Source organism: Chiloscyllium plagiosum, unplaced genomic scaffold, assembly GCF_037043375.1.
Source record: "Chiloscyllium plagiosum isolate Xiang-an unplaced genomic scaffold, Cpla_swu_hap1 HiC_scaffold_53X, whole genome shotgun sequence".
Taxonomy (NCBI): domain Eukaryota; kingdom Metazoa; phylum Chordata; class Chondrichthyes; order Orectolobiformes; family Hemiscylliidae; genus Chiloscyllium; species Chiloscyllium plagiosum.
Window position 1 is genome coordinate 26,429,720 of NW_028270191.1, and position 27,440 is coordinate 26,457,159.

General features: G+C 44.1%; 1 protein-coding gene across 1 annotated transcript in view; it reads left to right on the forward strand.

The window, feature by feature from the left end:
* LOC122543211 (glutaminase liver isoform, mitochondrial-like) overlaps positions 1 to 27,440 on the forward strand; it is a 62,863-nt gene that overhangs the window by 24,696 nt on the left and 10,727 nt on the right. The window contains exons 5-13 of the mRNA XM_043681684.2: positions 770 to 849; positions 1,531 to 1,694; positions 8,021 to 8,079; positions 14,113 to 14,145; positions 15,025 to 15,083; positions 16,879 to 16,945; positions 17,688 to 17,738; positions 20,150 to 20,326; positions 25,801 to 25,932. Of these exons, the coding sequence (XP_043537619.2) occupies positions 770 to 849; positions 1,531 to 1,694; positions 8,021 to 8,079; positions 14,113 to 14,145; positions 15,025 to 15,083; positions 16,879 to 16,945; positions 17,688 to 17,738; positions 20,150 to 20,326; positions 25,801 to 25,932 (822 nt within the window). The remainder of the gene's footprint in view (positions 1 to 769; positions 850 to 1,530; positions 1,695 to 8,020; positions 8,080 to 14,112; positions 14,146 to 15,024; positions 15,084 to 16,878; positions 16,946 to 17,687; positions 17,739 to 20,149; positions 20,327 to 25,800; positions 25,933 to 27,440) is intronic.

Sequence of the window (27,440 nt, forward strand, 5' to 3'; positions counted from 1 at the left end):
GTGTTTATAGTGGTCTGTCCCTGCCACTTCCGGTTGTCAGTTTCAGCTGTCCGCTGTAGTGGTTGGTATATTGGGTCCAGGTCGATGTGTTTGTTGATGGAGTTTGTGGATGAATGCCATGCCTCTAGGAATTCCCTGGCTGTTCTCTGTCTGGCTTGCCCTATGATAGTAGTGTTGTCCGCAGACAACAAGCAACATGAATTCGACTGGGACAACACTACTATCATAGGGCAAGCCAGACAGAGAACAGTCAGGAAATTCCTAGAGGCATGGCATTCATCCACAAACTCCATCAACAAACACATCGACCTGGACCCAATATACCAACCACTACAGCGGACAGCTGAAACTGACAACCGGAAGCGGCAGGGACAGACCACTATAAACACCAGAGGAAACATCAAAGAAGCGCTTCGCAGGAGGCTCCCAAGCACTGATGATGTCGCCTAGCCAGGGGACGAAACGTTTGCAACAAAAACTTCCAGCTCGGCGAACAGAACCACAACAACGAGCACCCGAGCACAAACGGGTGCACCAAATCTTCGCACAAACTTTGAAGTTTAAGACTGTCTTTGAAATGTAGCTGTTTGACCAAGCCTTTGATATCTTCTATTATCTCTGACTTTGGCTAAGTATCTGTTTTCCATATTGCTCTATTTAGCACTTTGGGAATGTGTTTCTCCATTAAAGGCATTATATAAATATAGGTTGCTGTTGTTGTTTTAAAGTCTCCTATACCCAGGCTTAAAAGCAATTGTATCATTCACAGGTTGCAGACTATATCCCACAGCTGGCAAAGTTCAGCCCGGATCTATGGGGGGTGTCTCTGTGTACCGTAGATGGACAGAGGTAAGTTTTAAACTCACCATCACATAAACTGGAGGTCATCGCACTGCAAATGGGACAGTCCTGATATATCTTATCTGTAAATAGCAAGTCTTCTTGCTGTATCCCCTCGGGAAGGGGAACAAGGGTTGAAGACCTGTTTTCAGAGAAGAAAAGTTTTGGCAGAGGGATGGTCTCCCCATTCAAACCACCTCAATAAAAACACAATGGTTAACAGGAATCCTACTTGAGGATTGTGTGAACACTATATGGGCAGCTGAATTGTTAATGGTACAGTCCACTGAATTTACCCATGCCATATATGACCACTTTGTCCATGGCTGCATTCATAATTGATGTGTTTACTTAAATCAATTTTCCTGTTATTCCTGGCAAGGCCAGCATTTATTAACCCAGCCCTTGCCTTTGAGAAGCTGATGCAGGGTATTATTCTTGAAGCACTGTTGGTGCCCAAGTGTTATGAAGCTCTTTAAATTATTCATCATCTGGGTGGTACAAAATGACTCACTGAATACAATCTGACCTAAAAGAATTTTACCACGTCACTATTGCAACTAGAACCTGGGCAAAATCAGAATTAAAGCCAAACCAGTTGTAATGGTGTTTGTAGTGTGTAAAAATAAAACCGATTGCTTCATGTAGTTATCTGAAGATGGTTATTTTGTTTTATCCCTCTCTCCACAGACACTCTGTTGGAGACACCAAAATCCCCTTCTGTTTACAATCCTGCATAAAGCCATTGGAGTATGCCATTGCAGTTAATGAGTTCAACACTGATTATGTTCACCAGTATGTGGGCAAAGAGCCCAGTGGACTACGGTTCAATAAGGTCTTTTTGAACGAGGAAGGTGAGTATCACAGCAACGTGTAAGTGCTCTCATAAGCACCTAGTCTTAGCCCAATTGATGAGCATACAGGACCAGAGTTCCATCTCCCCTTGGCAACAAAATACACAAAGGAGATTTCATCTCATCTATGGATTAGCTGTTGCTATAGAGGTGTAATTTACTGTAGAATAATAGAACTAACAGTACATCTGTCATCGACAACAAAAAGTAAAAGTGACTTCAAGCACTTGGAGTGTGAATATTACACATAAATGGATCAGGAAAATAAAAGGTGTGGACATTTCAAAGGTGCATATGACAGCTGTTTTCTTGCATGTATATATTTTGTGTGTATAAACTGATTGAAGATAAACACTGATAAAATGTTACAGCTTCAATCTTTTTAAAATAACAACTACTGATAGTGCCACAATCTGCCTTTATTGAAAAGATATTTGGGTGGCATGGTGGCTCAGTGGTTAGCACTGCTCCCTCACAGCACTAGGGACCTCAGTTCAATTCCAGTCTTGGGCAACTGTCTGTAGAGTTTGCACATTCTCCCATGTCTGCATGGGTTTCCACTGAGTGTCCTGGTTTCCTCCCATGGTCTGAATATGTACAGGTTAGGTGGATTGGCCATTGGGGATAGGGTTGGGGATTTGATTTAAGTGAGATACTCTTTGGAAGACTGGTACAGACTCGATGGGCTGAATGATCTCTTTCTGCACATTAGGGATTCTACCTTCCTAAGAAAAGATAAACAGTTCATATTTTCTAATATTTCACTATTGATCTTAAATGGGGGGAGAGAGGATTGGAATGTTGGAGCTGATTAGAAATGCCCTTACATTTCCAGACCTTCAGTGCAAGACAAATTTTCTATGAGGACCGCCAAACCTGAGAGCAATTTTCAGGAAGCCTTCACAGTTGACAAAGGCCAGGGATTTGCGGTGTTTCTTGAATTTTCTGTATAAAGGAAATCATGACTGTTGTGCCTCTTGATGGACATTAACTGCAGTGATTCTGGAAAGGGTTTGTCACCCACTGGGAGAGATAATTTATCAACACCTCCAATGCACCAGCTTAGCCTTAAGCACCAGGGTCCCAGGTTCAATTCCAGCCTCGGGCGACTGACTGTGTGGAGTTTGCACATCCTCCGAGTGTCTGCGTGGGTTTCCCCGGGTGCTCCGGTTTCCTCCCACATTCCAAAGATGTGCAGGTCAGGTGAATTGGCCATACTAAATTGCCCGTAGTGTTAGGTGCATTAGTCAGAGGGGAATGGGACTGGGTGGGTTACTCTTCAGAGGGTCAGTGTGGACTTGTTGGGCTGAAGGGCCTGTTTCCACGCTGTATGTAATCTAATCTAATCTAATGGAGGAAAAGAGGATCCGAGGACCAGGATCCCAAACTGGAGAAGAATGTCATTGTTTAATCAGGCAGCAGTGATTCCCATTCTTCTATTTACGTCAGAGACTTGGATGTACAACAGCAGGAATTTTGAAGCAAAGCACTGGTGAAGCACCATCTGTAGTGCCTCACAGGATTCTCCAAATCTGGTGGAATGAAGGGCAATCAACAGCAGTGTTCTTTCCTAGGCCACCTTGCCCACTAACAGGGCATTAATCATTCAAAACCAGCTGTGCCAGATTAATTTGTGCACCCAACACCAGCATCTGTATTGTGATTTAGTCCGTTATGCTTTCTCTTACCTCCACCACTACCCTAACTCAATTTTGATGGTTCACACTGCCCATAATGGGCTTTGAATGTAAACTTCTAATTGGCGACATGGATGATTTGGATCTGATTTGACCTGGTTTTGATCTCACATAAGTGCATTGGTGACATTCCAGTGACTCAGTCCGAATGTCACAAAGAATAGGGTCAGAATGCTGTCTTTCACCTGGGCAATGGACACAGCAACTGCCACAGCCCCTTTCAATGAGTGGGTTCCCTCCCATGGTCAGTCTTCTGATCAAGGATATCAGCAAGTACATTACTTTTGTCTGGAATCTGGAATTGGAACAGATCGAGTTCAGTAGCCCATTGGGTCTCTGTTGCTTCCAACTTAGTAGATATTTAAAAGTAGCCACGTGAGTTGATGTCTATAAACATTTAAAATGCTGCACCAATCATAATGTCATGAACTCTGGAAAATAGCTCATCTCAAAGTTAGCAGTTCGAGTTTCATTCTGAAGTGATTTTGCATATTCCTCTTGTTCAATTGGACGCTCTGGTGTAAGTGATAACCAGTAATCATTCCTTCTACCCTTGAATCTGTGACAGCAACAGTAGACCAAATAAACTGGTGTTTGTTTCCAGCATAAAAGAGAGATGGAAATCTGAATAGCTGAAGATAGGTGATAAGACAAGCTTCAGTTTGATGGAACAGAAAAAGTCCCGAAAATGCTTCATTCACTACTGCACCTTGTACATTCTTTTCCACCATTCTTTCAGTATTCTTGGATTTCCTCAGCAAATCATGAAGTGTGGTGTAGAGCACATAACCTCAACGTAAAAAGCTAGACCAAAGAACTTGTGCAATTCCCTCTTCATCTTAGATTGGGCCACCTCTATATCTCTCGGATGTACTCATCATCATACTCACCTTCTTTAGTAATGAAGTGCACAAGATACTGTACTTTTGTCAGGAAAAGTTGGCATTTCTCTGGTCAAACTTTCAAGTTGAACTTTGACTAGCAGGCTAAGATGGTGTCTAGTCTGTCAAGGGCTCTTTGAATGTCATGTGCAAAGATGAGTATGTACAAACACACAAGAGGTGACTGGAAATTAAGGTTACCAACGCTTTGTCCATCACATACATGAAGCTGGCAGGGGTAAACAGCATTCTCATGAATTTGTAAAATCCCCCAGTACCCATTTGGAATGAAATTGTATTAACGTCTTGTTCAACAATAGGTAGCTGGTTATAACCATGGGACAAATCGAGGCTGCAGAAATACTTTGCACTTTTTAAGAATTTGTTATGCTTCCTTAATCGTAGGTGGAGGGTAGGCATCCTTTGTGTTGAGTGCCTGGTAATCAGAGATTCGCAGTTTTCCACCTTTCTTCCTCAAAAGGATCAGGGAAGGGATAGTATCCTCTATCAGTTGGTTCATTACAAGAAGAGTGAGGTGAAGCAACTCATCCTTCCTGACATTCTCAAATTTTAAGCGTTGGTACCAGTTCATGATCAAACAGGATACTAAGCAACAGAAAAGATGACTGCACTGACCAAACTATGGTGTTACTAGGATCAATATTCCCTCTACATTTTCTTCCTCCTCTGTGGACCTTCAAGATCTGTGCACAGCAACAGCTTCTTAAGCAGAAGCCATGCAGTGACACGACAATTGGCGTGTGCAGAGTTCACCAGCAGTTGCGCGTTAACTTAGTAGATATTTAAAAGTAGCCACGTGAGTTGATGTCTATAAACATTTAAAATGCTGCACCAATCATAATGTCATGAACTCTGGAAAATAGCTCATCTCAAAGTTAGCAGTTCGAGTTTCATTCTGAAGTGATTTTGCATATTCCTCTTGTTCAATTGGACGCTCTGGTGTAAGTGATAACCAGTAATCATTCCTTCTACCCTTGAATCTGTGACAGCAACAGTAGACCAAATAAACTGGTGTTTGTTTCCAGCATAAAAGAGAGATGGAAATCTGAATAGCTGAAGATAGGTGATAAGACAAGCTTCAGTTTGATGGAACAGAAAAAGTCCCGAAAATGCTTCATTCACTACTGCACCTTGTACATTCTTTTCCACCATTCTTTCAGTATTCTTGGATTTCCTCAGCAAATCATGAAGTGTGGTGTAGAGCACATAACCTCAACGTAAAAAGCTAGACCAAAGAACTTGTGCAATTCCCTCTTCATCTTAGATTGGGCCACCTCTATATCTCTCGGATGTACTCATCATCATACTCACCTTCTTTAGTAATGAAGTGCACAAGATACTGTACTTTTGTCAGGAAAAGTTGGCATTTCTCTGGTCAAACTTTCAAGTTGAACTTTGACTAGCAGGCTAAGATGGTGTCTAGTCTGTCAAGGGCTCTTTGAATGTCATGTGCAAAGATGAGTATGTACAAACACACAAGAGGTGACTGGAAATTAAGGTTACCAACGCTTTGTCCATCACATACATGAAGCTGGCAGGGGTAAACAGCATTCTCATGAATTTGTAAAATCCCCCAGTACCCATTTGGAATGAAATTGTATTAACGTCTTGTTCAACAATAGGTAGCTGGTTATAACCCATTGCGTGGGATTGTAGCTGATATTGATGACTACTCTTGAAATTGAGAGAGGTGGACTTTGGCCAAAGCAGGGAAGTGACTTCACCCCAGCACAAAATCCCTAATTGCCAAGAGAGCTCCAGAAATCATTACAATGGATGTTATGGTTTTTAAACCCAGCAGCATGTTCGCATACTTATGTATATCTTCACCAAGTTCATACAGGCCCTTCCCACCTTTAACCAAAAGGCCCCAGATATTTGGGATCCTGAACCTCAGTAATCAAACAGCCAGACATTCGTGGTCACACCTATGTTGTTGAACCAGTAGCTGGAAGGCAGCCTTGGAAATTAGTTCACAGAGGGAGCTGCTAAAGGCCAGAGGTCTGGTGGATGATGTGGAAGCAAGCAGCCTACTCCGCTGTATTACAGAACCTGAAGTGTTGGTGAGTGATGGCTCAAGTGAAATGGAGTCAGATAGCAATAAGAAATTCTGGAGTGACCCATATGTTGTGAATCTAGGGTGCTCATCTGGTGTGAGGAGGCCTACTCCAGCCCTAGAAGAGACGCTGGGAGGTAGTAACTGAAGCAAGAGGCGCTAGTGTATTTCCTGATCAGATAAATGTTCGCTGACTGCTGTTATGTGCTATATGTCATTGCCAGAATAGCACGTCCCAAGTAGGGAACTGAAGGACACTTGTTGCACAGTGGTAATGTCCCTTCCTCTAAGCCAGAAGGCCCAAGTTCAAATCTGACCATTTTTAAAAATTCATTTGTGGGATGTGGGCATCACTAGCCAGCATTTATTGCCTGTCCCTAGATGCCCTTGAAAAGGTGAGGGTGAGCTGTCTTCTTGAACTGTTACAGTCTGCCTGCTGTGGGTAGACCCACGATATCCTTAGGGAGGGAATTCCAGGATGCTGACTCAGTGACAATGAAGTATCAGCAATATATTTCCAAGTCAGGGGGTGGTGTTTCCATGTATCTGCTGCCCTTGTCATTCGAGATGGAATTGGTTGTGTGTTTGGAAAGTGCTGTCTAAGAAGCCTTGGTAAATTTCTGCAGTGAATCTTGTAGCTAGTACACACTGCTGCTACTGATCGTTGGTGGTGCAGGGAGTGGATGTGGTGCCAGTCAAGCAGGAGCTGCTTCATCCTGGATGGTGTCAAGCTTCTTGGGTGTTGTTGGAGCTGCACCCATCCAGGCAAGTAAGGAGTATTCCATCACACTCCTGACTTGTATCTTGTAGATGATGGACAGGCCTTGGGAATTTAGGAGGTGAGTTACTCGCTGCAGTATTCCTAGCCTCTGACCTGCTTTTGTAGCCATTGTGTTTACGTGGCAAGTCCAGTTGGTCAAACGTAACCCCCAGGATGTTGATAGTGGGGGATTCAGTGATGATAACACCATTGAATGTCAAGGAGCATTTGTGTGACACAAATGTTACTTGCCATTTGTCAGCCCAAGCCTGGATATTTTCCAGATCTTGTTGCATATCAACATGGACTGCTTCAGTATCGCAGGAGTCACAAATGGTGCTGAACTTTGTGCAATCATCAGTGAACATCCCACTTCTGACCTTATGATTGCGGAAGGTCATTGATGAAGTAGCTAAAGATGGTTGAGCCTAGGACACTACCCTGAGGAACTCCTGAAGAGATGTCCTGGAGCTGCTGTAAGATTTGTCATGCTCTAATCAACCTGCTCCAGAAGTGTGTAATATCTCTGAACAGGTTGATTGGAAAATATCAAGCAGGGAAACATGTCATGGTGCCTCCAGTAGGAGATGGTGACAGGGAGGAAGTGTACTGAGCAGGGGAATTTGAGCAGTTGTACAGACTGTCTCTGGAGGAAACCGTTCTTTGTCAAAATTAAGCCTCATGGAGACAGGTAGACACAGACAAAGGATTTCCTCAGCTTGATGTGAGCTAGACTTAATTCCATGTACTTACACTGCTTTCCTAGTTAAGCCTTAATTTCCCTTCATATTTGTAAAGACCTGATGCAGTGAAATAAAGAATCCCTGTTTCATGATCTTCAGATTTGCGTGTACTTTAATGTCATATCAAAACTTCATACCATTAATCTAAACATGTTGTTTTCTCTTTAGATAAACCCCACAATCCCATGGTCAATGCAGGAGCAATTGTTGTTACCTCACTTATCAAGGTAAGATAACAAGGCAACTTGGACAGGGATTGAAGGAGGTCTTGGGCAGAGTAACTAATTGGTGTGACAAATTGTGCTAACAGGCTAGCACCTGGAGGGAAATTCAGCCCTACAGTAGGCACAATAAAATGATCTTAAAAGTACTGTCACAATATTGTTTACACTACATTTTACTTCCTTTCAGAAACAACCCTATAGAGTAATCAACCTAATGTGGTGAATTATAATCGGTCAATGTTGCTAAGGTAGTTATGACACTTTTTTCAATAAAATTACTCAAGAACAAACCACGACAAGCAGACCAAACACAGCCAGAAACCCTAACCACCTTACCATACATCAAAGAAGTTTCAGAAATGACAGCCAGACTACTAAGACCCCTCAGAATCCTAGTAGCACAGAAACCCACCAACACTCTCAAACAAAAACTAACAAACTTAAAAGACCCAGTACATCCCATGGACAAAACCAACGTCATCTACAAAATTCCATGCAAGGATTGCCACAAACACTACGTAGGACAAACAGGAAGAAAGTTAGCCACCAGGATACACGAACACCAGCTAGCCACAAAAAGACACGACCCCCTCTCCCTCATAGCCCTACAAACGGATGAAAAAAAACATTTCGACTGGGACAATACATCTATCCTGGGACAGGCTAAGCAAAGACATGCCAGAGAATTCCTAGAGGCCTGGCACTCCAACCACAACGCCATAAACAAACACATAGATCTAGATGCCATCTATCAACCTCTCAGAAAACGAACAGGAAATAACATCACCACAAACCCCAGGAACCCCATCCAAGAGAAAGATATAAATAGAAAGCAGGAGACAACAGCTTCGCTTCACTTGGAGGTCGCCATTGATGATGTTACCGAGCCAGGTAATGAAACGTCTGGATATCAAACCTACAGCTCAGTGAGCAAATCTACACCTTAAATTAATCTGTCCTGATATAACACACTGGTGGAGCAGGTGTGACTTAGCCCAGACCTTTTAGCTCAAAGGTCCACTGCACCATAAGAGCCCTCAAATTGTCATTTTGTTTTATTTTTTATATCCAGAAGTGCTCTTACACACAACTGAGCATTGTAGCCCTGCCCCCCCATCACTAAATCACCTGTGGTATTTTTTGAGATTAGATTAGATCCCCTACAGTATGGAAACAGGCCCTTCGGCCCAGCAAGTCCACACCGCCCTCCGAAGAGTAACCCGCCCAGACCTATTCCCCTACTCTATATTTACCCCTGACTGATGCACCTAACACTATGGACAATTTAGCTCGGCCAATTCACCTAACCTGCACATCTTTGGATTCTGGGAGGAAACCAGAGCACCTGGAAGAAACTCACGCAGACACGGGGAGAATGTGCAAACTCCACACAGACAGTTGCCTGAGGCGGGAAACAAACCCGGGACCCTGGTGCTGTGAGGCAACAGTGCTAACCACTGAGCCACCGTGCTGCCCCACTTCTATTATCCACTACCACTACCATAAATCATCACTATTTCGAACTGAATAATTTACGTGCAAAGCCTATTAAGGCAATGCAGGCCATTAAATATGAGGGAGAGTGGGAAGGGGCTAAACCAAAATGGAGCTGAAAGGAGAGATAACGCACTGTATCCCCTGCAGTGCCCACCTCTCTCTGAAGGCATAGAGTATTGGTGGATACCACATACTCCTTCTCCAATGACATGTAGCTGCAGAGGAAGGTCAGACAGCCAACAGATATGACCCCCTCCCACAGCCTGCTGCCTGGACCGGTTTACTGCCAGCCTGGTCAGGCCAGGAGCAGACCCACCAGGAGGCCCTTCAATCTGCCCATATCCCTCCATACCGGATATCCAAAGATCAGGAATATGAGTCTGAAGTGCAATCAAAAGCACAGCAAAACATTTCTCAAACACTAAAAAGGGGGTGCAATTGTCCACAACCAATAAAATACATGGACTCCACAGCATCGCAAGATAAACTGTTGGGCTGGAAGTCCGTGAACCACGGTAACCTGAGGATATAAGAGACTGCTACATGCAATACCCTCTATTCAAGGTCCCTGATGGAAAATGGGAGGAGTCCTGTGTTGAGCAACCTCTACTGGAGATCTCCATTGCCCAGGGTGTCCAGATGGTAGATGAAGGAGTCGGGGTGGCTGGTGTGCAACAGCAACCTGTAAAAAACGCCCCTATGCGCCAGTCAGAAGAACACACAGGACATTCCCATGAGGCAGTTCAGGTTGTGGGTCACAGGCTCCTGAGGGAAGTTCAGGACCTTGGGGCCAATGTGAAATTCCATCCAAGCAGGGGTCAGCAGTGACGAGATTCCACCGCACATCTGTGGATCCTCCAACTGGTGCACGACGTTAGGTCCGAGCACTGCTGTTTTCAGGTGACAGATGGTGCTGGCTGCAAACTGGACATCCATCGCTGCCATTTCCTGCAGCGACATCCAGACCAGGCCTCCGTCACCCAGCATGTCTGACTCTGGACATCCCCGTGGCCACAGCGCTCCTCTCCACCAGCCATTCAATAGCCTCTACTCCTGATGACAGGAAGACCTGGTGTGAGTCGACCATGTTCCAGACATTAATCAGATCCTGGTAAAAGACAGGCAGCACCCTGAGGGAGACCTGAAGACCCGCAAAGTCAATAAACAGGTGCTGCATGTCATAGTTGAGGTCACACAACCTGTGGAAGAAACGAGTCGCCAGGATGCACCATCTGGGAGGAGACTCAACATAAAGGTATCACTGCAGGGTTTGAAAATGTCACAATAACTCTCTTCTTAAATTAGTTGCACCTAATGCTCAATAGGTGTAAGATGAGAATGAAGGACAATAGTAGGAATATAGGTTGGACCAGTCTACTACTGTAGGCTGTGAATTAATATAATGCATCTCATAAGAACGATGTTTAGTTCCATGATTCCCTACTTGGTGGGTTCCAAGTAATCTTCAGAGAAGGTACTGACAAGAAGTTAAGCATTGAACTATGTGAGCCACTTAATAACAGTTACAGACATTGGCTGCAGAACAAAATTGCAGATGCATCAGAACAATTTGCTTGTCTGTTCTCTCAAGGTTATTACTTGATACCAAGTCCACAAAGCCAGACAACAGAAACAGTTTGGGATCATGTCTTCAAATCTGATGTAGGCTTTGCCCAAGTTGGCATTGAGGTGAGTTGTGCCCTTTCTGCTGGCACTTGCCCCAAAAAGCAAAGCTAAGGCAATGCCAAGAACTCTGAGTTAACACAAGCTCTATCACATCACTGGTGTTCTAGAGAGACAACTAACCTCACTATCCCTGGTCGGCAGTGGGAAAGATTCCTGCTCCCTGGGTAATCCTTTTCTTTGCTGAAAATGTGTTGCTGGAAAAGCGCAGCAGGTCAGGCAGCATCCAAGGAACAGGAGAATCGACATTTCGGGCATAAGCCCTTCTTCAGGAATGAGGAAAGTGTGTCCAGCAGGCTAAGATAAAAGGTAGGGAGGAGGGACTTGGGGGAGGGGCTTTGGAAATGCGATAGGTGGAGGGAGGTCAAGGTGAGGGTGATAGGCCGGAGTGGGGTGGGGGCGGAGAGGTCAGGAAGAAGATTGCAGGTTAGGAAGGCAGTGCTGAATTCGAGGGATTTGACTGAGACAAGGTGGGGGGAGGGGAAATGAGGAAACTGGAGAAATCTTGAGTTCATCCGTTGTGGTTGGAGGGTTCCCAGGTGGAAATGAAGCGCTCTTCCTCCAACCGTTGTGTTGTTGTGGTCTGGCGATGGAGGAGTCCAAGGACCTGCATGTCCTTGGTGGAGTGGGAGGGGGAGTTAAAGTGTTGGGCTACAGGGTGGTTGGTCCGGGTGTCCCAGAGGTGTTCTCTGAAATGTTCCGCAAGTAGGCGGCCTGTCTCCCCAATACAGAGGAGGCCACATCGGGTGCAGCGGATGCAGTAGATGATGTGTGTGGAAGTGCAGGTGAATTTGTGGCGGATATGGAAGTTCTGTTCTTTCCATCCTCACTCCAACAGTGCTACACCTACTGCCTGTTGAGATGAGTTACATGAACAGAAACTGCAGTTTAAACCTGAAACCTTCTTGATTCATATAATATATATTTTATTTTTAAAACCTAAAACGGTGGCTCAGTGGTTAGCACTGCTGCCTCATAGCACCAGGGACCCAGGTTTGATTCCAGCCTTAAGCGGTTGTCCATGTGGAGTTTGCCCATTCTGTTGTCTGTGTGGCTTTCCTCCAGGTGCTCCACTTTCCTCCCACAGTCCTAAGATGTGCAGGTTGGGGTAGATTGGCTATTCTGAATTACACATAGTGTCCAGGGATGTGCAGGCTAGGTGGATTAGCCACAGCAAATGCACGGTTACAGAGATAAGGTAGGGGAGTGGGTCTGGGTGTGATGTTCTTCAGAGGGTCGGTGTGGACTCGAGAGACCAAATGACTTGATTCCACACTATAGGGATTCTGTGATTCTATCATCATTGGGAAGAATTAATGAGAAATCTGCTGTTTCACTTTGTACTGTGGCTTTTAACAATCTCTATTCTAGACACACAAGTCTTTTAAGACTTCAACAAAACTGCAGAGCAAGGTTGTTTTTCAGTCAGATGGAGTGACGAGTAGACCCATTAGAAGAGAGTAAATACATTCAGTCGGCTGCTGACAATCTGCATTTAGCCAGTATTTAATACCTTCGGTAATCAGAAATCACACTGACTAATATTACACAATCCCTATAAAAATAAAAAGCTCTCTTATTGTTGCTAACTCCTGCCTGCACATCCCCAATCTTTCTGTTCCAAAGCTCATTTACATTTCAGTTAATACTGGCTGGTTAATGTTAAATATGTTACAGTGTGCTTGAGTAAATCCCAAATTCCTGCTTTAATATCAAATTCTGGTCCCTCACTTTAGGGTCAATTGTTAAGTCAGATGGTTTAATATATTGTGCAATTACTTCAAGGACTATTTTCGTACAATTGTCTGATTGTGGAAATTGGTTCATTTATATCATGGGTGGCTTCTGCAGCAGTCAGGCCAATACATCAAATAAGTGCAGACAGAAAATTGTTGTTTGTAACATCACTACACGTCTCTCTCACTTGGTATCCATACATCTCTCTGTTGGAGCTGGCATTTTCGGTTGAGATATTAAACCGAGACCCAGCCCATTTGCACTAAAGATCCCAGGGAAAGAGGATGGTCTACCCAATATTTTTTTCTCAATCAACATATTGCTTAACATATGAGGAATGTTGAGGACTCTGGGACTATACTCAATGGAGTTTAGAAGGATGAGAGGGAATCTGATTGAAACTTACAGAATACTGAATGGCCTGAACAGAGGAGCTGTTGAGAAGGTGTTTCCAATGGCAGGAGAGACAAGGACCCGAGGGCGCAGCCTTAGAATAAAGTGAAGACCCTTTGGAACAAAGATAAGGAGAAACTTCTTCAGTCAGAGAATGGTAAATCTGTGGAATTCACTGCCACAGAGGCTGTGGAGACCAGGTCATTGAGTATATTTAAGATGGAGATAGATAAGTTCTTGATTACCAAGAGGGATCAAAGGTCATGGAGAAAAAGCAGGAAAATGGGGTTGAAAAACCTATCAGCCATGATTGAATGGCAGAGCAGACTCAATGGGCCAAATTTCTGCTCCTATGTCTTATTATCTGGTTATTAACACATTGCTGTTTGCAAAAACATGCACAAAATTGACTGCTGTGTTACTTACATTTCAAAGTACTTCTTTGGCTCTGAAATGCTTGAGGACATCCTGAGGTTGTGAAAGGTGCTATATAAATGTAAGTTCTTCATTTTTTCTGTTTCTTTTTTATTTCTCTATCCCTCTCACTTGTATCATTGAGAGTCCCTATCTCTTCTTCCTACTTTCCCTTTCTCCAACCACAGGAAGAAAAACAATATTTAAGATGCAACATAGCATCTGCTAATACTTTATATTTTCATTTGCTTTTCAACAAAGTACCTGTGGAATATTTTTCAAACTGATGCTAATTTCCTCTTGTATTTGCAGCCTGGAGCTAACAAAGCGGAGAAGTTTGACTGTGTGAGTATATCACAAACAGCAGTATACAAACAAAATCAGTGATTTACCTTGAGGCTCTTTAATCTGGTAGGATACATGCAAACATCTCATAATCTGACTGGAGATGCAGAAGATCAAATTTGCTGAACTTAAATACATGCTTGCATGATTGGACTGTTTAAATTTAAAAGGCAAGATTGGCACTGTTAGGATAGCAAAAAACACTAGAGATATCTCTACAACAGCTTCATAAAGTGCAAAAAACTCCACATTATTAACCTCATCTCTGTGTTACCTTGTGTAATCCATCACTATTGGTTCATGGTATGCATTCAATGCTTGTCGTGTTTTTTCCAACTATATATTATTGCCACTAAATAGGTAAACTGTGCCTTTGTAGGTGAGTTCCCGTGTAATCTGAACTCTAAAGATTAGATAACTCTTCAGTAATCACACCCAGCGATCCGTTATTCTTTAGCAATGCTACACTATGTGTCTCATCAGATGTGGGCCCACTGTGAACACCCAAAGCATTGACTGGTTTCAAACAGTGATACAGTAGTACTCTCCTTTTCATGATTAGATGCCCTCCTGACATATTGGTAAGTAACATCGCAAATGTACATAATCTGATTCCACTCTATGTTGCTTAATGCTAATCACACTTAAAATTAAAATGATTTTTTGTTAGATATATTTAAATTACAGACAATGCCTGCATAACAGGAATCAAAAGTATCTTATAAAGGATTTCCCACGGACTCCAAAGGAAGCTTAAATTTTGCCAGACCTACATGATTCTGACATGCAGCTGTGCTTTCCATCCTGTCTGTAGCAGAGTAGCCTCACTGTTTTTGAAATGGGAGCCTGGCTCTAAAGTTTCTGTTTTTGTTTACACAGGTTATGAATTTTCTGAATAAGATGGCTGGTAATGAATATGTGGGCTTCAGCAATGCTACGTAAGTACCAAACTGCTTTCCTATATCTGCCAAATTTCATGCCTCTAACAGTGGTTTGCTGTTAAACTGAGGATACTTCGCTAGTGAGCCCACTACCGTCCTTTCAGCTTTGCTCATCTGTGCCTGTTTTACTTCAAGAATGTACCTTGTGGGTTCATGATCCACTCCAGGACTCATTACATAATCTATGCTGAGAATTGCAGTACAATACTGAGGATGTGCTGCAACACCAGAAGTTTTGTCTTTTGACATTAAACCAAAACTCCCACACATTGCTTCATGTGAATGTATAGGTTCTTGAGGCACCAGTGAGCTTTCCTTGGTATCCTGGCAAAATTTCTCCCTTGATCAAGATCAAAGAAATGAATTAATTGTTCATTATTTTGTTCATTGTGGGCAAATTACCTGCATGTTTTCCAGAACAGTAGTAATTGTGTTTATCACTAGAGTAGCTCCTAGTCTGTAAAGTTCTTTGGGAATATCCTAAGGATGTGAAAGGTGCTATGTAAATACAGTTTTACAGGCTTGTGCCTTGTCCCCCTATATTGTCCATTCCTAAAAATGTTATTTTGAGCCATGAGAACAGTATCAACTAACTTCATTTTTCAAATGGTTCCAGACAACAGAGTATAAGGTCCTGTGGTGCAGTGGTAGTGTCTCTATCCCTGATCCAGGAGGCCATGGTCCATCTGTTCTAGAGATACATCCTAATATGTTTGAGCAGGTTGGTTGATAGGACTCTTTTATGGTGCAGTGGTAATGCCCCTACTTCTGGACCAGGAGGCTCAGGTTCAAGTCCCACTGCTTCCAGAGGTGTGTGATAGCAACTCTGAACAGGTTGATTAAAACAGAAAATAGAGAATAATAATCATTCCCTTTGAACCACTGGAGGATCAAGCAATGAGCTTGTTTATTCGTTCAGTTTTGATGCAAGAATCACGACCTTGGGTGGCACAGAGTGATTAGCGCTGCTGCCTCAGTGTCAGGGACTCAGGTTCAATTCCAACCTAGGGGGACTGTGTGAAGCTTGCATGTTCTCCCAGTGTCTGCATGGGTTTCCTCCAGGTGCTCCGGTTTCCTCTGACAGTCCAAAGATGCGCAGGTTAGGTGGATTGGCCATGGTAAATGTGGAGTTATGGAAGTAGGGTGGGTTGCTGAGGGTCAGTGCTAATTCAATAGGCCAAAAGGCCTCCATCTGCTCTGGAGGGATTCTATGATGTTATTGGGGTTCAGAGGGAATGTGGGACATTAAGCATTATTCCAAGTATTAGGGATTTAAGTTATGAAAGAAGATTAAGGAAGTTATTTCTTCAGAAGAGAGAACTTTGAGATGATCAATTACATTTTTGTTGGTTCCAAAAGGGGCCGACAAATATTACTGAGCCAAATTATTTCTTGTGGAAAGGGACTCAAATCCTTGAGGACACAAGTTAAACATAAAGGAGTTAGACAGAAAGAAAGTCAGGGGTGACATTTTCACTCAAAAAAGTAATTGCGTGGTGGAATAAGTTACCAGAGAAGAGTGAAACATACAGTATCAACAGGAACAACAAACAACAGCCCTAATAATCTGGGGCTGGAGGAATCTGCCAGTCTCTTGCTGTTGTCTGGGAATTTCTAAACAGTTGAATAGAAAATAGTTAATTTACAAAAAAAAGCCAAAAGTGCTTTCCTATTGCTGAAAATTCTTATTTCCATTCAACACTTATCTTCTTTCCATGAAGCTGGTTAAGTTCTGGTATTAGGACTGACTGCAAGTCATTAATATTGCATTTTTTTCCTTTCCATAATTAAGGTTTCAATCAGAAAAAGAGACAGGAGACAGGAATTTTGCCATTGGATACTACTTGAAAGAGAAGAAGGTAGGTCAAAAGGCAGACAATAAACATCTGTAGTGTTCATTAAGTTCTTAAGTTGCTGTTGTAGAGATGGGAGGTTTGGGTTACAGCGTGTTAAAATATATATAGCTAGAATAATAGGCGAAAGTGAGGACTGCAGATGTTGGAGATCAGAGTCAAGATTAGAGTGGTACTGGAAAAGCACAGCAGGTCAGGCAGCATCCGAGGAGCAGGAAAATCGACGTTTCAGGCAAAAGCCCTTCATCAGGAATATGAATCCTTGACCTTTTACTCTCCCATCTGCAATGAGGCTGGTTTCAAACACCAGTTCCATCACTGTGTGTTCCTGCAATAACTTGGTATTGATGTAAAAGTACTCCTTTAAACATTATTCTGTTGGGCGAAAGGCCAGCTGATCTCAGAAATCTGTTAGAAAACAAAAACACGTATCAGAGTTACTCCTTAGTAGACCCATCTGGCACTCTCCTTCAATCAGCTCAAGTCAATTGAGCTCATTTTGATTATACTGCACGGGCCCCATCTGTGGGCGAGAGGCAGGTGTTCAAGTCACGCCTGTTCTAAAGGTGTGCCATAACACGTCTGAACAGGTTGATTTAAAAATGTTATGCTGCTTGTGAGCATTCAGTAAGACAGGAAACTGAACTGGTCTTTGACCGAAATCCTAGTACTGCAGCTTTGATTATTGATGTGAGGAACTCGGAAGTATATTTAATAAAATAACCCTTGCTTATTTTTCCCTCCCTAGTGCTTTCCAGAAGGTGTTGATATGATCGCTACATTAGATTTCTACTTCCAGGTAATTAGAGCACCCCCTGTTGATGTTGGCGTTGAAAAACCAGCTGGATAGGTGCCCAGCCCTCATTGAGATGGTTGTAATCTAACCATACAACAGCGATGACACTTAATAAATACTCAATTATCTGTAACTGACATACCAATTAGATCGCTGTCCATTTGGTATTTGTTTCCGTCCAACATTGTTGACTGATGTCTTGGTTTTGTTTTCCTTCTAAATCATAATCCTAGCACAAATAGAGACATTTCTACCTCAGTACAACCTTTATCACTAAATTACAGGAATTAAACAAAGGGATCCAAAGTACAAAGGGATCTGAGAGTGCTAGTTGAGGATTCTCTAAAGATAAACATGCAGGTTGAGTCCGTGATTAAGAAAGCGAATGCAATATTGTCATTTATCTCAAGAGGGTTGGAATATAAAAGCACCGTTGTGCTACTGAGACTTTATAAGGCTCTGGTTAGGCCCCATTTGGAGTACTGTGTCCAGTTTTGGTCCCCACACCTCAGGAAGGACATACTGGCACTGGAGCATGTCCAGCGGAGATTCACACGGATGATCCCTGGAGTGGTAGGTCTAACATATGAGGAACGGCTGAGGATCCTGGGATTGTATTCATTGGAGTTTAGAAGATTAAGGGGAGATCTAATAGAAACTTACAAGATAATACATGGCTTGGAGAGGGTGGACGCTAGGAAATTGTTTCCGTCAGGCGAGGAGACTAGGACCCGTGGACACAGCCTTAGAATTAGAGGGGGTAAATTCAAAACAGAAATGCGGAAACATTTCTTCAGCCAGAAAGTGGTGGGCCTGTGGAATTCTATGCCCCGGAGTGCAGTGGAGGCCGGGACGCTAAAAGACTTCAAGGCAGAGATTGATAAATTCTTGATGTCACAAGGAATTAAGGGCTACGGGGAGAATGTGGGTAAGTGGAGTTGAAATGCCCATCAGCCATCATTGAATGGCGGAGTGGAATCGATGGGCCGAATGGCCTTACTTCCGCTCCTATGTCTTATGGTCTTATGGCTTCAAATGGCAGGAGAATCTCATTAACTTGATATGAAGCTGAAAAGTTTTAAATGTCCAATGATCTCTATTGAAATCTTTCTCTCCATTACTTCATACTTTTGTTTCCCTCTATTACTTCCCTTTTACTCACAGCATATTCTCAGTTTCCTTTCTGTCGAATTCCAATGCTCCTCAGTTCTGCCTTACTTTTGGGAGCTCTTCTGTACTACCGGTGACTCCACATTGACTTCCCACCAAAACAATGAATTTGTATACGAGGCCAAAATTCCTACTTGCTGTCTCCGTGAATGGAAACAGATTAGCGGTTTCACGCACCTCAAGAATTGATTGGTATTAGTGATTTTTCCTTTAAACGTCCATTCAGGAAGGCTGTAGTGCGGACCGGGATAGCCGGACTCCCTGTGATTCCTTGCCCAGTGAGATCTTCAGCAAGCCGCTTCCCGCGCGCACGCCAAAAGCGCGAGGCCCAGAGTGAGCAGCCACGTAGGAGGGAGGGTGCACCATAACGGAGAGCGTGTTGTCATGGTAGCAAGTCGCTTCAGCCCGTCCAGCTATGCCACTTTCTCTGTCTCTCATCGAATGATGTTACATCGGAGGCCGTTCGGCCCCCTTGTATACGTCCTGGTTCTCTCTGAACAGACAAATAATGGATCCGCCTTTCTCCCAGTAAACCTGCATCACTTCTTTCTCAGATAATAATTCAATTCACTGAGTACCTGATTGACCTTGCCTCCACCGCACTCGAGATCATTCACCATGTGAAAGAGTTGTGCCTCATGGTACTATTTCTTTCTTTGCCAATTACCTGTAAATTTGAGCTCCTTGTTTACCAATCCTGCCACCAGTGGGAACAATTTCTCCCTATCTATTCTGTTCGGCCCTCTGTCAAAGTTCCTCTCCATAATCTCATTTCTAACGAGAACAACAGTCCCAGCATTTCCAGTCTAGCTATGTCCTCAAGTACCAATCAGCCCCACTCGGACCTTTTACCACCTTTTACTAATCATTGCCTATTGAAGCTTTGTATTCTCTTTTATGTTAACTGCCAGTTTCTCATACTCTCTCTTGCTTCCCTTATTTGTTTTTCAATTCCCCTTTGAACCTTCTATGTTTAGCCTGGGCTACCTGACCTGCTGTGTGTTTCTGGCATTTTCTGTTTTCACATTTCCAATTGCCTGCAATACTTTGCTGTTGTTGTAACTGCCTCATCGTTCAAAAAAGGTCGCTAGCTATCACTGGCTTTAATTTTCTGCAATAACCAAACGTTGACATTAATGGTCTCCACAAAGGACGTCTAAATCACACTTAAGTTTTTTACTTGCTAATCTTTGCATTTGTTTATTTCTACAACACAAGTTTTCCTTTTCTTTTCCTCATTACAGCTGTGTTCGATCGAGGTAACATGTGAGTCAGGTGGAGTCATGGCTGCCACCTTAGCCAATGGGGGAATCTGCCCAATCACAGGAGAGCGGGTCCTGAGCGCTGAGGCAGTGAGGAACACCCTCAGCCTGATGCACTCGTGTGGCATGTATGATTTTTCCGGCGAATTTGCTTTCCATGTAAGCATTTATGCAATAACCTGAGATTACTCCTAATGGAAGCCATTTATGCAATTGATGGCATTACTGCAACTTTTGCAAGGACTTCTGTTTTCTCAGATTCATGCTCTGTGGGTGTGACTGGAACAGTTAATAACCGTTGCTAATCCCTAATTATTTTTTGAGAGGGTGATTGTGAGTTGACATCTTGAACTGCTGCTATCTATATTTTTTTATTTCAAAAATATACTTTATTCATAAAATACTTTGATGATCTGTACAATTGGTCATGCCATACATATGTAAACATTCCATTTATTTGCATACTGAGACAGAGTAATCATTCATATTTACAGGTCTGTACGATTACTCTCCACATATTTAGCTGGGGGGTCAGCAGGGCCCCCTTACTGTGTCGGCCCCTGTGCTTAGGCAGGCAGACGTTACACCGCGCCTAGGCGGGGAAAGACAGTCTTTCCCCATCGTGCCTTGGCGGCAGCTGCCCCAAGCTTCAGTGCGTCCCTCAACACGTAGTCCTGGACCTTGGAATGTGCCAGTCTGCAACACTCAGTCGGGGTCACTTCCTTCAGCTGGAAGATCAACAGGTTTCGGACCGCCCAGAGAGCGTCCTTCACCGAGTTGATGATCCTCCAGGCACAGTTGAAGTTCGTCTCAGTGTGCATCCCGGTGTCACGGTGCTGCTCGGGACGAACCTTGACAAACAACACTGCATTCCTCTCCAGACTACCTATGCATAGGCACATTCCAGAAGGAGGTGTGTGACAGTCTCGACCCCCCATAGCCGCTTCGAGGGCAGCGTGCAGTGCGGCAGAGAGTCCGGGCGTGCATAAAGGACCTCACAGGCAGAGCCCTTCTCGCCACCAGCCAAGCCATGTCTTGGTGCTTGTTGGGAAGTTCTGGCGATGAGGCATTCTGCCAAATGGCTTTGACAGTCTGCTCAGGGAACCACTCGATAGGATCCGCCCTCTCCTTTTCCCGAAGGGTCTCAAGGACACTACGTGCTGACCACTTCCTGATGGACTTGTGGTCAAAGGTGTTTTTCTTCATAAATTTCTCCACGAAGGACAGGTGGTATGGAACGGTCCAACCACTCAGAGTGTTCCGCGGCGGCGAGGCCAGGCCCATCCTTCGCAACACTGGGGACAGGTAGAACCTCAGTACGTAGTGACACTTGGTGTTTGCGTACCGGGGATCCACGCACAGCTTGATGCAGCCACACACAAAGGTGGCCATCAGGGTGAGGGTGGCATTGGGTGTATTTTTCCCCCGTTCTTTATACAGGTCTTTTACATTGTGTCCCTTCGGACCCGGTCCATCTTTGATCTCCACATGAAGTGGAAGATGGCCCGGGTGACTGCGGTGGCACAGGTTCTGGGGATAGGCCAGACCTGTGCCACGTATAACAATACTGAGAGTACCTCACACCTGATGACCAGGTTTTTACCCGCGATGAAGAGCGACCGTTGCTCCCATCTGCTCAGTTTCTGTCTCATCTTCCTGATCCGCTCCTCCCAGGTCTTGGCCATTGCCCCAGCCCCACCGAACCAAATACCCAGCACCTTCAGGTGGTCGGTCCTGACAGTGAAGGGGATAGAGGATTGGTCGGCCCAGTTCCCGAAGAGCATGGCCTTGCTCTTGCCTCGGTTTACCTTGGCCCCCGAGGCCCGCTCGAACTGGTCACAGATGCACATGAGTCTGTGCACGGACAGCGGATCCGAGCAGAAAACGGCGACGTCATCCATGTACAGGGAGGCTTTAACCTGTAGGCCCCCGCTGCCAGGAATAGTCACCCATCTCAGGCTCACGTCCTTCCTGATGGACTCGGCAAATGGCTCTATACAGCACACAAACAAGGCAGGAGAGAGAGGACAGCCCTGCCTGACTCCGGATCTGATCGGGAAACTTTCTGATTCCCACCCATTGATTGAGACTGCACTGACAATGTTGGTGTAGAGCAGTCTGATCCAATTGCAGATTCCCTCCCCAAAGCCCATTTTGGAGAGGACATCCCTCATATATGTATGCGATATCCTGTCAAAGACTTTCTCCTGGTCCAGGCTGATGAGGCAGGTGTCCACCCCCCTGTCCTGCACGTAGGCAATCGTATCTCGGAGGAGTGCGAGACTCTCAGCGATCTTCCTGCCCGGTACAGCACAGGTTTGGTCAGAGTGGATCACCGACCCCAGAGCAGACCTGACCCGGTTGGCGATGACCTTTGACAAGATTTTGTAGTTTGTGTTTAACAGTGAGATTGGTCTCCAATTTCTAATTTCCTCCCTCTCCCCCTTCTGCTTGTAGATGAGGGGGATGATGCCTTTCCTCATGGATTCACTCATGGTACCTGCCCGAAGCATACTGACATACACCTCCAGTAGGTCCTGGCCAATCAAGTCCCACAGAGCAGAATAGAGCTCAACCGGTAAGCCGTCGCTTCCGGGAGTTTTATTCTTTTCGAAGGACTCGAGGGCCTTGGTCAGCTCGTCCAGAGATAGCCTGAGATGACGTTACCGAGCCATCTTCTTCCTTCAGGCTGCTGAGCATGGAGCTCTCTTTGTGCACCTTCTGGAAGAAGAAAAGTGAGCATGTCTCGTCCTGCTCCATCGAGCGGACCCTGGACCGGAAGATTATCTTGGAGGCCTCCGAAGCAAAGAGCGAGGCTTGCTGACCCTTCACCTCCTGGAGGTCCTCCGTGACATCCACCCCCATCGTCTGCAGTCTGCATACTTCCCTGGAGCTGGGACAGTTTTCCCCGCCTCTCTCTCGCCTCCTGAACACCTTTGAGGATGAAGAACCTCTTGATGTTCCCTTTTACTGTTTCCCACCAGTCCGCTGGGGACTCAAAGAGGGGCTTCATGGTTGTCCAACCTGCGTAATCACTCTTGAGCTCCTCAATGTTTCCCAGGGTCAACAGCTTAGTGTTCAGTTTCCACGTTCCCTTACCAGCCTGCTGCTCATCCTGTAGGTGACAGTCGGCCGGCAGGAGGCAGTGCTGTGCTTTTCCAGTGCCACGCATTTTGACCATGTAGATTTACCACCCAGTCTAAACCAGTTCAGATAATATTGGCTTTGACAAAGGGTCAGTTAGACGCGAAACATCAGCTCTTTTCTCTCCTTACAGATGCTGCCAGACCTGCTGAGATTTTCCAGCATTTTCTCTTTTGGTTTCAGATTCCAGCATCTGCAGTAACTTGCTTTTATCCGGATAATATTCGCCTTTATTCTGCCAATAGGGATGCGATTAAGATTATGAAGAATATGGACAGTGTGAATAGAGAGCAGCTGTTTCCCCTTGGTTGAGGGGTCAATCACAAGAGGGCATAGTTTTAGGGGTAAGGGGCAGAAGATTCGAAGGAAATTTTGAAAAAAACATTTTCACTCAACCGGTGGTAAGAATCTGGAATGCACTGCCTGGGAAGGTAGTGGAGATTGGAAACGTACAACCTTTAAAAAATATTTGGATGAGTACTTCAAATATATTAACATTCAAGGATATGGGCCAAATACTGGAAATTGGGATTAGCACACTTTTAGTGGTAGTTATGTTGGTGCTTACTCAAAGGGCTGAAGGGCCTTTTCTGCACTGTCTGAATGTATGAAACTCCCATCGGGAGCCTCACGAGTGTGTGAATAAATTAACCCTTTCTGTGGTCCTTCTAATCTTTTTGATTATAAACAAAGAAGTTGGTTACAAAGTCATTAATTGCTATTTGCCTATATGCAGTTACACGAGCGATGAGTGGTGAGTTTTAAATTGCTAAAATAAGTGATGTTACAAAGACTGTTCAGTTAAGTCATAAATAATAGTAATATCAATTGGTGAGATCACATGTTTTTGGGCAGTTGGAACCTACAAATGAATGTATGTCAATAAGACACAATTTTGAGTGAAGATGAGTACTGCCATTGCAATGCTGATCCTGAGCCCGACGATGGCTGAGAATAATTTCTAAAAACCCCCCATTGTGAATCTGAGAGACCGTAAAGGACCCATTCAATCTGTGCTGAATTCAGAAAATTGAGAGATCTTAGTTGGGAGCTGTTGCCAGCAGGACAATTGGCTTCAGCACTTCTGATCTGTAAGTGGAAAACCAGCCAATTCTGATAGTTATTTTGCAGTTCCAACTGGAAAGTGTCTTCCATATCAGTTACACATTTATCTGCAAAAGCAGGAGGCAACGCAAGAATGAAAGAGTAAAATTAATAAGATTGGCAAATCCCACAGACACAGATTGCCATGTAGAAACATAATGTTGAGGTTACATCAGAGACCTGGCTCAAGGAAGGTCAGGACTGGGTCTGAATTTTCTTGAAGTTGTTCAGGAAAGATAGGAATGCACAAAAGTGTGGTAGTAATGACCAGGAAAGCATTGCACTGCTGGAGGAAAAAGAATGTCTCAGAAAGATTGAGGTCAGATTTGATTTGGCTAGAGCTAAGGAACAAAAAAAGAACAATTACATTGTTCAGTTCACTATTTCTACTGGCTCAATAGAGAGGGTGAGCTAAGGAAACCATGATGTGGAAACATTTGGGTGGAGATGAGAAATGATAAGGCAAGAGATCACTTGTGATGGTATACAGGCCCCTGACAGTAACCATATACAGTAGTAGGGTATAAAGTCTCAGAAAAAGAAAAATAGACCAGTAGAGTTATCATGCAGTGCAGAATCACTTTTAAGATCTGTCTTTAATTCATTTTGCCAAAGTAACTTTGTTCTCTAAGTACTCATCAGTATCTCATTATCAGTCTAAGTAAAGTTTTTGAAACTGGTCAGATTAAGAGAGCTTTCAACAAGTCTTTTTTTTTTCCTAATACTTTCATAACTCTGTGTTTCCACAGAGTTTCTACATTCATTCGCACCAGCCAATGACACATTAAGCTATTTACATTTTTTGCCAAATTTTCTTGTTCAGGTTTTGTTTCAGCAGGGATTTTATTCCATAGTATCTTTCATTCATATTTGAATGTCGATCGTGATTACCTAGCTATCTGGCTGGGGGGACCATCAATGGGGCAGGAGCTTTCTAGGCAAGCTCGGTTCAGGCTTTACCCAACATCTATTCAGGCATATTTTGCAACAAGGGGATAGGAGCCACTGGGCAGCACTTAAAAGCAGTAACTGCAGCAGCATTTTTTTCCACTCCTTAGCTCAGGCACTGAGACCATTTGGCACTCTCCTTACCATCCATCCTGGCTACAATCAGCAAAGCTCAGATGAGGCCAGGAACATTGACCAGCATGAATCAGATTTTGCCAACCAAACCAAACTGTGGCTGAAATTATTTCCAGTTCCTGATACTCTCCAGCAGCTTTTGCATGTTGTGGCTTCTCCTACCCAGTAGAGTAAAGCTATTTAGTTGGTGTCTCATATGTGAGTTTATTATCCAGCTGGAAGATGTGGCCTAACAACATGGCATTAATGATTTGTCTATTGTCTTTGGTGTTTGTCACATACGTTTTCTTGTGTGTGTGCAGGTTGGCCTTCCAGCAAAATCTGGTGTTTCTGGTGGTGTTCTGCTGGTAGTGCCCAATGTGATGGGCATCATGTGTTGGTCTCCTGCCTTGGACAAAGTTGGAAATAGTGTGAGAGGTATCGATTTCTGTCAGGTAAGAGATCACAACAGAATGAGACTCCACAACTCAATAGAATTTGTGAGAGCAGCACATCTCATTCAGTAACAGTCCAACTTTGTAATGCCACCGAACATCCAATGATGTTGTGAATGTTTGTCACAGAATAAATAAAATCCATTACGGATCTTCCAGTCACAGTACCACCAGAGGTGCATTTGCCAGTGGGAGGCAGCTCAATGCATCCACATTTGCTACTTGGCCTTTTGGACAGTGTTTCAACTTTTAATTAAATGCACTTAGTATTAAAGCCCACCGCTGAATGCAGCCTGAAGCTATGGGCAGCACTGCCTTGTCCTCTTTAAGTACATCTAGCAGGGGTTTGTGGTCCTTTAAATATTACAAATTTACGTTTGTAAAAGTATTGGTGAACTTCCTGACTCCAAATATGACTGCTAAACCTTCCTTCTCTATCTGAGCACATTTACACTCTGTGTTAGCCAAAGTCCGGGATGCATACACTGTTGGGCATTCCTCTCCATTAGGCCACCTCTGAGCTAATACTACCCCGATGCCGTATGGGGAGGCATCACATATCAGTACCAAATCTTGCTTGGGATCACAGTGTGCTGACACCTTAGAGGATGATAGCTGTTTCTTCACTTCCCTGAAAGCTCTGGCTTGGCCAAGCGACCCTTTCCAAGGCTGGCTTGGGGTAGACCTTGTAAAACGTTCTCCATTATCCGCTGAAAAATTGCACAGGCTAACGATACCCCAAGTGGCAGTTTGGTATATTGGTACAAACTCTTATGGGTATTAATAGAAGCATTCTTCTGGGAATCCTCAGGTAACTGCAATTGCAAGTACACTCATGTCCAGCTTCATGAAGGACAGCCTCCATGCCAGCGTTGCATGTAAATCCTCTATGCGAGGGATTGGATATTTATCCAACTATGCAAAGCAGTTTACCTTTTGTTTAAAATCTCCACAAAGGGGAACTGACCCATCGGGCTTCACAATCAGTACGCCCGGTGCTGCCCATTCCGCAAACTGGACTGGTCTGACGATTCCCTCCCTTTCCAGGCTCCTGATTTATGCCTCTACTTTTGCCCATAGGGCAAATGGCACTGGGCGGGCCTTGCAGAATCATGCAATTGTTTCTTGGTCAACATGCTAGGTGGCTTTGGCTCCTTTGATAGTGTCTAGACATTTCTGAAAAACTTACAGGTATTTAATTCAGACTTCACTCAGGCAGCCATTTCCTAACCAAAAATGTTGAGTTAATCTCTGTGAATCTTTCTCAACCAATTTTGCCCCATCGGGCTTGGGCCCAAGCCTTTTACCACAATCAATGGTAACTGCACCAGCTGCTTCTCACAAGAGACTGGAATCAAAGTTGCCCCCTTAATCTGTAAGGTTCCCAGTACAGGTTCTCAGTCTAGCCGAGGTCTTGCACAAACTTAAGGGTTGAGGTCCAGAGCAAATTTTGTTCTGTGATCACTGAAACTGCCACGCCGGTATTGGCCTCCTTTAGAACCAGGTGA